The sequence below is a fragment of the Azolla caroliniana genome, unplaced genomic scaffold (assembly GCF_043228905.1).
Source record: "Azolla caroliniana isolate FFs.n. ecotype wild unplaced genomic scaffold, voAzoCaro1.0.p SCAF_6, whole genome shotgun sequence".
Classification (NCBI taxonomy): domain Eukaryota; kingdom Viridiplantae; phylum Streptophyta; class Polypodiopsida; order Salviniales; family Salviniaceae; genus Azolla; species Azolla caroliniana.
Genome location: NW_028230441.1, coordinates 18808967 through 18824109, shown reverse-complemented (window position 1 = coordinate 18824109; position 15143 = coordinate 18808967). Strand labels below are relative to the sequence as shown.

Genomic DNA, 15143 nt, shown 5'->3' with positions numbered 1-15143 from the left:
TTTGAGACTCGGTTGTGGTCGAGCGCTATTCCGCACAATCTGGTATCAGAGCATGGAAGATCCATTTGGCGGCATGTTCAAGCTCACCGGCTCCAACTATCCAATGTGGAAGTCAAAGATGAGGGACATGTTGGTGGTTAAAGATCTCTGGCTGCCGGTACAGTTTGGAGACAAAAGACCAAACAAGATCAATGCCACAACCTGGGAACTAATGCACAGGAAAACAACGACATACATTCGATGCTTCATCAACATGAACTTGTACAATAACTTTAATGAAGAGAACAAGGAAAATGAGCTTTGGGAGAAGATCGGCACGATGTTGGAGAACAAGAATGCCATAAATTGGATCTTGGTATTCCTGAAGATAGTGAGGCTCCGGTATCAAGACGGCGCCAACATGACAGAGCATATGAACGCCTTCCAAGGGTTGATAAACCAGACTACTTCGCTCGAAGTACCGTTAGCTGATGAGGTACTAGCACTGTTATTTCTCGGATCCCTCCCGGATCGCTGGGAGACATTGGTTGTCACTCTGTGCAATGCCGGACCAGAGGGAAAGAACTTATCCCTGGCAAGAGTTAAGTCAAGTTTGCTAAACGAAAAAGCGTGTCGAAAGGACTATGAATCCGGAATTGATCTGAAGGCCTTGGTTATGGAAGCCAACCATAACCGGGGAAGAGGCCGGAATTGGAGTCCCTAGAACCAGGACAAATCGGGGACGAGGTCGAAGTCAAGGGGGAGGCCCACTTGCTTTTATTGCAGAAATTCGGGGCACTTCTAGAAGAATTGGCGACACTTCCGAAAATCCAAAAGGGGAGTCAACATTCCGAAACCGAAGAAGATTTCGGAAAGGAGAGGAACATTGAAAATCATGACAAGTGAAGAAGAGTTGTTGCGTGGTCGACTCCAACGCATCGTTCTATCCGACCCCCGGCCGGAAGTGCTTCTCATCTTATAGAGCTGGAGATCACGGTTTTTTCCAGATACGTGCATGCCGAGTTGTCGGCATAGGAGACGTGTGGTTGACTACATCAATCGGGTGCAAGTCGCTGCTGAAAGATGTATGACATGTTCCGGAGGTTCGGTTGAACCTGATATTAGTCAGACAGCTAGATGATGAAGGCTACACGGGTAGCATTTGGAACGGAGTCATGAAGTTTTGTAGAGGAAGCTTGATCGTGGCCCGAGCCTGGAAGATCATCATGTTGTACCTGATGCATGCTCGGAAGATCAACATGTTGTATTTGATGCATGCCCGGATATGCCGGGAAGAAGTGAACATGGTATCCAACACTACGGTGAGTTGTGGCACAAGAGGTTGTGTCACATGAGCCAGAAAGGGATGCAAAGACTTGCCAAAGATAACCTCATTCCAGAAGTGAAAGACGTGCATCTTGAGAAGCGCATCGATTGCTTGGCTGGCAAGCAGAACTAAACCTCCTTATGAATCCGACCACCGTCGAGGTGGAATGCACCGTTGGAACTTGTGCATACCGATGTATGCCAAGGGGATAGGAAGTCACATGCTAGATCGCAGTACTTCGTGACGTTCATAGACGACCACAACCGGAAGCTGTGGGTCTCACCGCTGAAGACGAAGGACCATGTATTATCCTTCTTCAAGGAATTCCACGCGAGGGTGGAAAGGGAAACCGGCCAAAAGCTGAAGTCTGTTTGAGCGGACAACGGAGGAGAATACCGGGGGCAGTTCAACGAGTACTGCCAGTCGATGGGAATCCGGCTTGAATTCATTGTGCCAAAGACACCAAAGCTGAACGGATTGGCCAAAAGGATGAACCGAACTGTGATGGAGAGAGTCCGAAGCATGCTTGCACATGCTAGGTTGTCCAAGACATTTTGGGCCGAGGCGCTAATGACAGCGACCTAGGTGATAAACAGATCACCCTTAGGACCCTTGGATGGAGACACACCACAGAGAGTATGGACCGGTAAAGACATGTCTTATCGGCATTTGAAGGTGTTCGGCTGTCTCGCTTATGTGCATGTTGCAGAGGACAAGAGAGCAAAGTTGGATCCGAAGTCCCAGCCATGCATATTCCTTGGATATGGTGATGATGAGTTCGGCTACCGAGTGCGGGATATGGTCGACAAGAAGGTCTTCCGGAGTCGAGACATGGTCTTCATGGAAGACAAGAACATGGCCGACTGGGAGTCGGAGAAGAAGATAGTGGACTCCGGTCCGGGTCAACCGACAAAGATTGGTAAGAAGATACAAGGACCCATCCAGATGAAAGCCGGATGAAACTCGAAGGACTGGCCGCATTCAGACAAGAAACCGAATTGACCGAAGAAGAAGAATTGGACACCGGAATTGGACAAGACCCCAAATTGGATTCAGATGAAGAACAAACGAAGGAACCGGTGGTCGGAAACCAAGGACGGAGATAGCCTCTGAGAGAGAGAAGGCCCCCCCAAAGATTTCTGGATGCAGAGCATGTCTTATTGACTGAGGAGGGGGAGCCAAAAAGCTTCGAAGAAGAAATGAAAGACACCCACAACTGCAAGTGGTTAAGTGCCATGTAGGATGAGATGGATTCCTTGCATGAGAACCACACATATGAATTGATGGAGTTGCCAAAGGGAAAGAGTGTGCTCTGGAACAAGTGAGTATACAAGTTGAAACCAGGAGATGCAAGAAATCCACCAAGATACAAAGCCCGAGTCATGGTGAAGGGGTTTCAACAGAAGAAAGGAGTGGATTTCGACGAGATATTCACCCCAGTAGTCATGATGACATCCATCCGGACGGTGTTGAGCATAGCGACAAGCATGGACCTCGAGGTAGAGCAACTAGATGTCAAGACGACATTCCTACATGGCGACCTCGAAGAAGAGATCTACATGCAACAACCGGAATGTTTTGTCAAGAAAGGGAAGGAAAACTTGGTGTGCCAGTTGCAAAAGAGCTTATACGAACTAAAGCAAGCCCCCCGGCAATGGTACTGGAAGTTTGACTCCTTCATGAGCAATCAAGGATACCACAAGACGCAAACCGACCAATGCATATTCGTGAAGAAGTTTGATGGAGGACACTTCCTGATACTATTGTTGTATGTGGATGACATGTTGATCATCGGACGAGACCGTATCAAAATCGGAATGCTGAAGAAGGCCCTCAGCTGGTCCTTCTCAATCAAAGATATGGGTTCGGCGAGGCAGATCCTTGGGATGCACATAATCCGGGACCGGGTGAAGAAGTTGTTGTGGTTGTCACAGGAGAAGTACACGACAAAGGTGCTCCAACAATTCAACATGATGGATGCGAAGCCAGTCAGGTCAACACTTCTGACAAACTGCAAACTGTCCGGAAAGCAATGCCCGAAGACAAAGGCAAAGAAGTTGGAAATGATGAAGGTATTGTATGCCTCTGCAGTCGGAAGCCTCATGTATGCAATGGTGTGCACAAGACCGGATATTGGATATGTAGTCGGAGTGGTCAGTCAGTTCATGAGCAATCCGGGAAAGGACCATTGGGAAACCATCACCTGAAAGGCACCTCAAGCCTGTGCCTCCGATACGGCTCAAGTAAACCCCAACTTGAAGGATTCACAGATTCGGATATGTCGACTAACGCGGATACCAGCCGGTCTACATCCTGTTACGAAGGCACTACGGCTCTTCTGTGTGCACAACGGATTGTGATGTGCTGGATCGTTTAGTGCTCAAGATAGAAAGGAAGGGGAAGGAGACTTACCTCTATGTAGCAAACCAAAAAGCTTATTCTATTTCATTACACACAGAGCTCAACTCGCTCTCGTCAGTTTTCTGTTTTCTGTTCTTCTTCCCTCTACTCTCACTCTTACTCTATTTTCTACTTACTACACTTACTTTTTACCTAAGTATATAAGTGACTTATATATGCAGCTAATAAGCTACCAATAGCTAATTAGTTGTCTGTAGCTAAATAGTTGTTTCACCTTTATGTCCACTAGTAGGTAATTAGCTAATAGCTACTATAGCTTATTTCTCAATAAGCATCACATACCTTTGTTGAGCTTGCTTCTCAACACTCCCCCTCAAGCTCAACTTATCCTTTCTTGAGGTCATCTTCAGTCTTCTTTCCTTCATGCTTTTTAGCTATCATAGTGATGGTTATAACTCCCATCATGTCTCTAAACTGTGTATGTTTTTCCATGCTCAATCCCTTCGTAAGTATATCAACCACTTGCTGATTTGTACTTACATACAATAGATCCACTTCTCCACTAATCACTTTTTCTCTAACAAAGTGATAATGCACTGCAATGTGCTTTGTTCTTGCATGGAACACTAGGTTTTTTGCCAACTGAATGCTGCTCATATTGTCACACCAAATTGTGACAACACCATCTATATATTCTCCCAAATCAGAAAGCAATCTTCTGATCCATACCTCTTCACAGGTAGCTATTGCAGCTCCTCTATATTCAGCTTCAGTACTTGATAGTGCAACAGTAGCTTGTTTCTTGCTACTCCATGAAATAGTTGCACTTCCCGATGTGAAAATATATCCACTTGTGGATCTTCTGTTAGTTCGGCTTCCAGCCCAATCAACATCTGTATATCCTTCCAGTTTTATGTCCAGATCAACCTTGTAAAACAATCCATAGTTCTAAGTAGCTTTTATATACCTCAAGATTCTTCTAATGCAGTCCAAGTGTGGCTTTGTTGGCTGTTGCATAAACTGGTTGACTAATCCAACGACATAACTCAAATCAGGTCTTGTTATGGTCAAATATATGAGGCTGCCCACCATAGACCTCTACATGTTTACATATTCTATTTTGACCCCCAAATCAGCCCTCAATTTGCAGTTCTTATCTAGTGGTATACCAATAGGTTTGCATTCAAGCATACTTCTTCAACATAGTTGTTGCATACTGTTTTTGCAACATATATATACCACTTTCAAATCTAATCATCTCAATGCCAAGAAAGTATCTCAGCTCTCCCAAATCCTTCATATGAAGTTGCATTTCCAGATGTTTTTTCAACTTTCTTATTTCATCCATGGAATCACCTCCAATGATTAAGTCATCAACATAAATCAAGATAACAACAATACAATCATTTATCCTTTTTACATACAATGATGGATCAACCTTTGACATTTTGAAAGCAAAGTTTTTTAGAGATTCTGAAAGTTCTTTATGTCATGCCCTTGGTGCTTGTTTCAATCCATAGAGAGCCTTTTTCAGCCAACATACATATTTTGGATGCTTCTTATCTTCAACACCTGGTGGTTGACACATATACACTTCTTCTTCTAAGTTACTGTGTAAAAAAGCATTTTTTACATCCATATGGTGCATAACCCATCTTTTGGCTGCACTCACAACAAGTAGTGTTCTCAATGTTGCCATCTTTGCAACCGGTGCAAATGTTTCATCATAATCAATACCTTGCATCTGGGCATATCCCTTTGCCACAAATCTTGCTTTATGTCTACTAACATTTCCATTGGAATCTTGCTTTGTCTTGTAGACCCATTTGCAACCTACAACATATTTTCCTTTTGGTAACTTTACCAAATCCCATGTTCTATTTTCAACCAATGCATCTATTTCTTCTTGCATTGCATTCACCCATTTCTTTTTCAGATTTTGCTTCATCAAAACTATTTGGATAAGGAATTCGTACCATTTTAGAAATGTATGCATAATGCATAGCCATATATGTATCATAACCAAATCTTTCAACAATCTTTTTCTCTCTATCTGATCTTCTCAGTTTCTGATTTGCATCTTTCATTGCCTTTTCCATACCAGGGATTTTCAAGGCTCCTATACCAAGCTTATCATCCAATGATGTATCTGAATCTACATCTTCCATGTTTCTAGACCCATCATCAAGCATTTCATATTCTGGCATCTTCAGTTTTCCCTTTCTATCATCATATTTTTTTTGTCTTGCATTCTTTCTACTCCAAGCATTAGATTCAAATTTACTACTTGAGCTTCCAGATGGTCCAATACATTCCATTGATGTGGAACTTTGTTGTCCAACATTGTTTCCATCTCCATGGCAATCTCTTCCATTTTCAGATTTTTCTCTGTCTTCATTTTCACAGTCTTCATCAGTTTCTACATTTCCTTTTGGGTTGTACCAGCTGCCCAACTCATCACATATTACAGCATGGCTTACCACAATCTTTTTTGTCACAGGTTTATAGCATCTATACCCTTTTTGCTCCTCTGAATATCCAACAAAGACACATTTTTCAGCTTTTGGATCAAGCTTACTTCTCACTTCAGTAGGTACATGAACATAAGCAAGGCATCCAAACACTTTTAAGTGTTCTAAACTAGGCTTCCTGCCATAGAAACATTCTTCAGGAGTTACTTCATGCACTCCAAATGTTATACATCTATTTAGAATATAATTTGTTGTGTTTACAGCTTCTACCCAGTAGTACAATGGCATATTTTTTTCAGTCATCATGGCTCTTGCTATGTTCACCAGAGTTCTGTTTTTTCTCTCAGCAACTCCATTTTACTGTGGAGTATTTCTACATATGAACTGTCTCCTTATCCCTTGATTGCATAGAAAATCAGAAAATTCATTTGAGAAGTATTCTCCTCCTCCATTAGATCTTAAACATTTTATTCTAGTTCCTCTGATGTTGTTTCTTCCAGTAACAACCTATTGTCCTCTTCCTTGATAATTGTTGTTGGTTCTAGCTGAACCAAATCTTCCATGGCCTCTTCCTCGGCCTCTTCCAGCACTATTGTAGAGAGCTTGCCCCTCAGTCTTAGAGTTTCCTTTGTTTACATAATCCATCTGATTTCTTTCTTCCACTACAAGCATTGAAACCAGATCTGGAAAACTTGGGATGCTATCCCTTTTGAGGATAGATGTTTTGAAGCTTTTATATTGAGGTCCCAAACCTCTTAAGCATATTTTCACCTTATCATCATCTTCTACCTTCACATTGATAGAAGCAAGTTATTCACATATGCTCTTTATTTTCAGAGCATACTCATTCATTGACATCTTACCTTTTTCCAAGGTATTTAGCTCGGTCTTCAATTGAAGCTTTCTAGCCTTTGTGTTCACTGCAAACAATTTTACTAAACTGTCCCAAGCTTCTTTTGGAAGCATAACATCCTGTATGTGTCCAAGCATCAAATCCGAGATGCTAAGTGAGAGTCAATGCAATACTTTCCTTGCCCCTTGATTCCATTCCTTAAATGCTTTAATGTGTGCAATAGTTGCATTTTCTTCAGGGATCTCTGGAGCCTCTTCTAGGTCTCCGTCAATATAATCCCAATATCCTTTTCCCATCAGGAAATTTGTCATTCTGAATTTCCACACAGGGAAATTATTTTTGTCCAATTTTTCTGTGACTATTTGGCTTCCATTCTCAGCAACCATTCACTCTTTCAATTAGGGTAAACTTCACAGACAACTCTCTCTCTGATTCAGATCAGCAACTAGAAACAAACTTCTCAGATCTGTACTGTTCTGATCTTCTTTATGAGCAACTCATCTCTGATACCATGTTACGAAGGCACTATGGATCTTTTGTGTGCACAACGGATCGTGATGTGCTAGATCGTTTAGTGCTCAAGATAGAAAGGAAGGGGAAGGAGACTTACCTCTGTGTAGCAAACCAAAAAGCTTCTTCTATTTCATTACACACAGAGCTCAACTCGCTCTCGTCAGTTTTCTGTTTTCTGTTCTTCTTCTCTCTACTCTCACTCTTACTCTATTTTCTACTTACTACACTTACTTTTTACTTAAGTATATAAGTGACTTATATATGCAGCTAATAAGCTGCTAGTAGCTAATTAGCTATCTGTAGCTAATTAGCTTTTTCACCTTTATGTCCACTAGTAGCTAATTAGCTAATAACTACTATAGCTTATTTCTCAATAAGCATCACATACCTTTTTTGAGCTTGCTTCTCAACACATCCGGATATGTCATGACATATGCAGGAGGAGCCGTATCGTGGCAATCGAGGCTGCAGAAGTTCGTTGCACTATCGACAATGAAAGCGGAGTACATGGCCTCCGTGGAAGCCATCAAGGAAGTAATTTGGATGAAGGACTATATTGGGGAGCTAGGTATCCGATAGGAGGAATATCGGGTCTACTACGATAGTCAAAGTGCCATCCTCCTTGCAAAGAACGCAGCCTACCATTCCCGCACCAAGCACATCTAGAGGAGATATCACTAGCTTTGGGAGAAGGTAGAAGATAACTTAAAGTTTTCACTAACGAAGATCCATATGGAGGAGAACATGTCAGACATGTTGACCAAGGGGCTGTCACCCGACAAGTTGGACATGTGCCAGAGACGGATCAGACTAACGAGACATCCCATGTCGGGGTGTAGGGGGAGTTTATTGGGAAAGAGGTCCTTCTAGATGGGATTCGGATGAGAACCAGACGAGTCGGAAGGAGTCCGGCTAGATCCGGTATAAACCAACAAATAGGAACATATTAGTAAATATGTTCAGACGTGACCATTGAGGTCATATTTGTAAATAGCCCCCAAAGTTATATAAGTATAAATATAACTAGGGTAGTTACACTTTTTGGGATGTAGATCATCATTATAATTGTTGCTATTATCATCCTTGTGGTACACACACACACACACACACACACACACACACACACACACACACACACACACACGCAGAGACAAAGTTGTTCTGTTGTAACCGTCGGTAGGCGAAGATAGAGCTCGAGGTCGTTGCCTCTGAGTCTCTCATTGTACCCTTCCTCTCATAGTGATAGCTGGAGTCTGTGGGCTCCCGTGGTTTTTCCCGATTAGGGTTTTCCACGTAAACATTCGGTGTCGTCTCTGTTGTCTGTGTAAGTGCATTGCTATTTTCTGTATATTTCTTCCATTGTGAGTTTGAAACTCGGTTGTGGCCTAGCGCTATTCCGCACACTTCTGTAGTTTGGAACAACATATGTAAATATAACGTGTGTAAGTGCGAGTTTCCTACGTCCAATTCCAACACTAATTTGTGATGTTACAAAAGAGTCTCATCGATCAAGAAACCATTTGAGGCATCATGAAGCAAGTATAACGTATCCCTTTTTGCATACCTTGTAGTTGTCTTGATTTTGTGTGTATTTTGTCATTTTTACAAGTTTTCCGTGAAATTCATTGGGAAGGATTTTTTAATCTCATGCATGTGCCCAAGGATCTCAATGGGAAGTGAGTACCTAGGAATCGGCTACGGTTTGAGTTCAACTTAATCTGTTTGGCCTTGTCCAAACCAAACCGATTAAGCCTTAACTGGTCTGAGAGTTTTCAAACTTCAACTGGCCTCAAGTCCGATAACGTTTTTAGTGTTTGTTTCTTGACTGGACAAAACGTCATAGTAAAACACATTTGTTGTATGGATGAGTGTGGAATTCATGTTTGATGAATAATATTATTTGTATTTCAATGCAAACAAATGTATAAGACACGAGCCCACACCTCTCCCAAACCACGAGAGAAGAGATTATGCTAGAAAATGTTTATAATCATGATGGTTTATTATTGTTCAATATTTAGAGAGCCCAAACAGCCAAAAGGTAACTTCACCTTTGTGTTTCACGATGACCAAGATTTGTAAACATAATGGGTTCTTAATTCTACGTATATTACATCAAGATACTTCTTAAGGTTTTTATCACCTAGGCTATATAACTAACACATATCTTGGATTTAATGGCTGATAATATCCTAAGGCTTAATGATAGTACACTATGACCATTGTCATTACTTCATACCAATGCCCTTGGAGGCATGAAGTTCATAGTGTGGTTTACTCCAAGCATAGAAGGGAGGAAAGGAGGCTTAAAGAGGCTAGTTTTGTCAAGATAAGTATAAGGAAATGGAGAGGAAAGGTCTACTTTATTTGTACTTTCCCAATTTGCAACACTTCAAAGATCCCTTCATATGTGAAGTATCGCATAGATAATTTTAGTATTCATTCATCTTATCATATTATTTCAATAATTTGTGAAGTCAATTGTGTTTCACATCTTGAAGTATAATTTCCAAACATGTCTTTGTAACATTTTTCTTTGGATACTATATGTTGAATAACACATAGGCAAACATACATTTTAATAAAATAAATGATGATAAATTAATATATGTATAAAAGATGATCGTATCTAGTAGCTTATACAAGGGGCTATGGCACACAATGCACATCAACATGTTCAATAATGTTTGTTGTGATTAATAAAAGATGATTCCATACTATGAGCGTAAAATAATAATGCAGGTATTCTAATATGATAGTTCATTTTCTTATTTAATGTTCAAACCCAACGAATATGTATATATGTCGTTAGGTTTACCTACCAATGGAAATCCCCCTATTCTAAGGTTGGTAACTTTGATTTTTTTATAGACAATTTTCCCTCGCTACAATTAAGATTAGTAATTTTGATTCTAAAAGAGAAAATTCGGAATAGTGTCGCCACGATGTTATAAGGTTTCTTTTGAAACAAATAAGACGATATATGATATTATTGTGTTAGGTGAATCATATGCATTGCAACTTAACATGAAAATGAAAACAGTTGCATAATATTAAGTGAAAATGTATCAAAGGAACCTTAAGGTTTAGACCATTCTAGCACATGCAATGACCTTCCTTTAAGATAAATTTAGTTCAATCCTAATATAATTGTGTGCTGAAAACCAGCCCGATGTATGTGGTAGACAATAGAAACCATAACCACTAGAATAGCCCTTTTGACCTTACTTTGAAGTTTCCTCAAGTAGGTAGAATTTAGTTAGTTGATGATAAATATAAAAGCCATATTATTCCTTTGCAAAAGACAAGCAAAAAATAAAATCCTAGTTTTTTTTAAAATCTTACACTTTTTTTTAATCCATGTGTTGAGAATCTAGAACAAGATCTATGTATATATATATATTTAACCCAAGTCTCGTTTTATGAGAGCAAGCCTAGCCTCATGTTTTGTTTTCAAGGTATGCACATAGTTTTTCTAATAGATGGAAATGAAATAAGTTTGCACATACACAATTACATTTCATACTAATTAAGAGCTCAGATATGTAAAACATTGTTTGGTAATTATTCATTACACAAATTAATTACAAACCCAATCAATGTTTGATGAAAAAATGTTAGTTACTCATTGAGTGCTTACCTTAAATTAGAGAAGCTCCTTGTCTTTGATGGAATGGAGATACTACAATACCACCACAATTTTATTCATTTATGTTCTTCAAAATATAAAATCATTTGAATGGTTCTGCTTTTGTTTTTGCAGGATTGTAAGAAATTTCTCAAAAGAGTTGGGTATACAAGAGTGTTGAATGTCCATTTACTTACCTCAAAACTTAGTTGTGTATTAAGTATCATTTAACCTTAGTGAATTCTTCCTATTAAGTTCCCTTCATCTTTGTTGGATCATTTTTATCACTCTTGGAAGACACTATCGTAGTATTATTCAATTCCATGGCTTTCCAATCCATGTACTTTGGCCTTATTGTTGCATTCCTTCTAATGTGTCCAAATGAAACATTCGGTGCAACCCAAGGCAATCCGAATTTGGGACAATTTAGAAGTGTATCTGGCCTTGTTCCTGATTTCTATAAGACATCTTGCCCTCAGGCCAACGCCATCATCCAATCACACATCCAATCTGTGATTCGTCAAAACCCGAGTGAAGCAGCTGGACTCATTCGCATTATGTTTCATGATTGCTTTGTACAGGTGAAGTTCTCATTTTAAAATACATCATAACTTTTAGTAGAAATGGATTATAAGTGTTGTCCATTTTTCATTATATTATATAGTGCAAATGAATCAATTGAATTTGTTTTATTGAAATCGTATGTAAATTTTACGTGGTTGCTATCATAAAAAAGGGGTTTTAATGGCCAATGGTAAGACTAAGGAGGGTCGCTAAGGTGTTTCAAACTTTATTTCTTTGTCTATATATTATTATGGCAATATAATTACATTTAGCACTCAAGATTCCTAATTCGAATATGTTTGTGACAAGTCTAGTGATATCCTAATGAGATACACTTAAATGCAAAGAAAAATGCATTGTAATAGAGAGTGCACAATATGGCTTTGAAAGGAATGTGTTCACTGTTTACAAAGTGATTGAGAATCTATGGAAAGAAAACTTGAATGTGGTTGAAGGTAGCACATTGTATCTGAGAGAAAGTTTGTGCATTTTAGTCAAGTGTGTTGGTTAATACAAACATGGGTTAGCAATACGTGGACCTGGTATAATGGCTTCATGTCTTGAACGCTCTCTAGTGCATACACTATTTTCATGTCACAAAATGTGACACACCCTTTGATGTTATGTTCAACCTCAAGATATGATTAGATTAAACATAATATAGGAAACTTGACGTTTATGTTTCGCCATTAACATATGTTGAGGAGCTCTCCTATGTGCATTTACGGGTATACCCATGTGTATTTTGCTTATAACAAACTAATTTATTTAATAATCAATAATATAGAATCAGTTTTTTTCTAAAAACTAGTAAACATATTGAAATTGATAAGATAGAAAAACGTCTCGATACACAACATTAATTAAATATGTCAATTGTATTGGAGGTAACGATATAAAATTAACCAAATGCAGGGTTGCGATGCTTCAATTCTATTGAAACAACCAATTACTGAGCAAATTGCAACACCAAATAATGCATCTTTGCGAGAATCATCTATACAAATCATTGAAGATATTAAAACAAAATTGGAGGCAGCTTGTCCAGGCATCGTTTCATGTGCTGACATTATTTCACTATCCACCACAGTTGCTCTTCAATTGGTAAATCCCCTCTTTCCATAATGTATTGGTAACATTAGTAACATTGACATCAACAACAACAATGGTAGTAGATAAGTATCTTTTTTGTATCCACACTACTCCTACCACAAGTAGACGTCATTAATGATTGGTTAATACACATAACAAAAGCATAACTATGAGCTCAAAAAACTTATTCATTATATATGTAGTGAGTGCATGAAAGTATGTAATATGTTAGGTGCACACCAATATATGTATACCTAATTTGTTTTTTTCTATATTTCCCTTCATAAGGTTGGTGGTCCAGAAGTTAAAGTTTTAACCGGACGTCGTGATAGCCAAATTGCTGCTACAAATCAAACTGTTATTGCCAACATTCCTTCACCTTTTCTTAGCAATGCTGGTCTCAAGCAAATATTTCAAAACCATAGCCTAGATGTTAATGACCTCGTTGCACTATCAGGTAATAAATGATATAAGTTTTGTTGTCCAATGTATACCGAATGTTTTCTTATCTAAATATGTGTAACTTAAGAGTTACTACTCAACCTTACATGAGTATTAGTATATTGAACTTAGAGCTACTTATAAACATTCACCTTAATGTAAGTGACAATGACTTATATAGGTTTCTCATATTCTTCGATAACTTTTTAATGAATTGTCATTATTGCCATACCACAGGTGCTCATACATTTGGCCAAGCACATTGTAGAATAATAGATCTCCAACTTACTCCGGTGGTTTCTACAGATTTGAACCCAGCATTTGCTGCAAACTTATCTCGTATTTGTCTTCAACAAAATACTTCAAAAAATCCTGGAGCTCTAACTGCTCATTTGGATTTCATCACTAAAGACATTTTTGACAATAACTACTACAAGAATGTGTTAAACAAAGTTGCGGTGTTTCATTCTGATGCAGCGTTATTAAATGCTTCAGACACACTTCAACTTGTGCAACTCTATGCCAATGACCAAACTAAATTCTTCCAACAATTCCAGCTGTCAATGATAAAATTGAGTCAACTTGGTGTGCTTACTGGAAATAATGGAATCATTAGAAAGAAGTGTTCCCTTCCTAGCTAAGGTCACACAATCAAACACGAACCACATGGATAGATTGAGCCATGTGCACATAGATGCAATAAAAGCTTTCTAATATTGTGGGAGTAGTTATTTACAATGTATCCTTGGCTGGATACCATTAATAATTGCAACATTTTATGTGAATAATCTTCTAGTCAACAAAATTGAGTTTCAGATTCATTACCAACCTTTGTTCATTTATATATTATATTATTATGACATACCCTATTTGTCGCTTTTAAAAGTATCTTATATTTAGAGTGACTGGCTCTCCACAAGTACCTTTTCGAAACTAGCTTTGTTTCCTCAACCTTAATCTCATTTGTTGTATTTATAACATTCAATCTATCGCCCGTCATTTTGTTATTCACTTTTGTTGTGGCTATTCGGATCACATCTACAGAGAAGTGTTGAGTCTTTATCTGAGAGTAGAGTCGAGAGGACAATCAAACCCACCAAAGACTCAAATAGCAAACCAATTGAGAGTATATATCTTATATGTACCAACTTACATTAGGGTTGTGCACATCACTCACTGACCCTCTTACAATGCGATGGATCAATCCACAAACTCCTCTTTAACTCTTGAAGGTTTCTTCCCACTAAAACTCTCATAACCCTAACCCGTACAAAAGATATAGAAGAAGAAGATAGCCCACAAGCAAAACCCCATTTTACTCCCCTGCAAGCATAAACCCCAAAACACAATAATCCTTATTCTCCTTCTCTTTTTAAAATGGGAAAGGAAAGGCAAAATAAAACCGTAGCCCATACCCATTTTATGTGCATTTCCCACTCAAATCTTCACAACATTTCACCCAATTAGACACCCTTCGCCATTTGGGCTCTACACCTAACAATCGGCAATGGTTCGGTTCGGTTTGAGAGGGTCCAAACTGAACCGTTAAAGTTTTTTTTAACCGTTAAACCATTAACCCGTAAAAACCGCTGTTTCGTGGTTTGGTTTCGGTTTTCAACATAGGCCAAATTTTTAATTTTTTAAAATTTATAATATTTCATTATTTAAAATTTAAATTTTTTTTAAAATGTTACTAAAATGTGAGAATAAGGTCTAAAAATGAAAAGATTGTTTAAAAACAAATTTTAAAATTTTTTAGAATTATTTTAAAATTTTTACAATAAAAAAACCCGTTAAACCGTTTAAACCGCAGATTTTGACTGTTGAAACCAAACCGGACTGTTTAAAAAACCCCAAACTTGAACCAAACCGAATTGTTGAAACCGTTAAACCGCGGTTTTGTGGTTCGGTTTG

The 15143-nt window shown here is 38.7% G+C and overlaps 1 protein-coding gene across 1 annotated transcript; it reads left to right on the top strand.

Annotated features, from left to right (window-relative positions):
* Positions 1-11298: 11298 nt before the first annotated feature.
* On the top strand, positions 11299-14050 carry LOC147863225 (peroxidase P7-like). The gene is made up of 4 exons (XM_087321456.1): positions 11299-11713; positions 12612-12800; positions 13077-13245; positions 13467-14050. Exons 1-4 carry the CDS (start codon positions 11456-11458, stop codon positions 13868-13870), a joined length of 1020 nt encoding a protein of 339 aa, XP_087177582.1. The 5' UTR covers positions 11299-11455; the 3' UTR covers positions 13871-14050.
* Positions 14051-15143: the final 1093 nt, after the last annotated feature.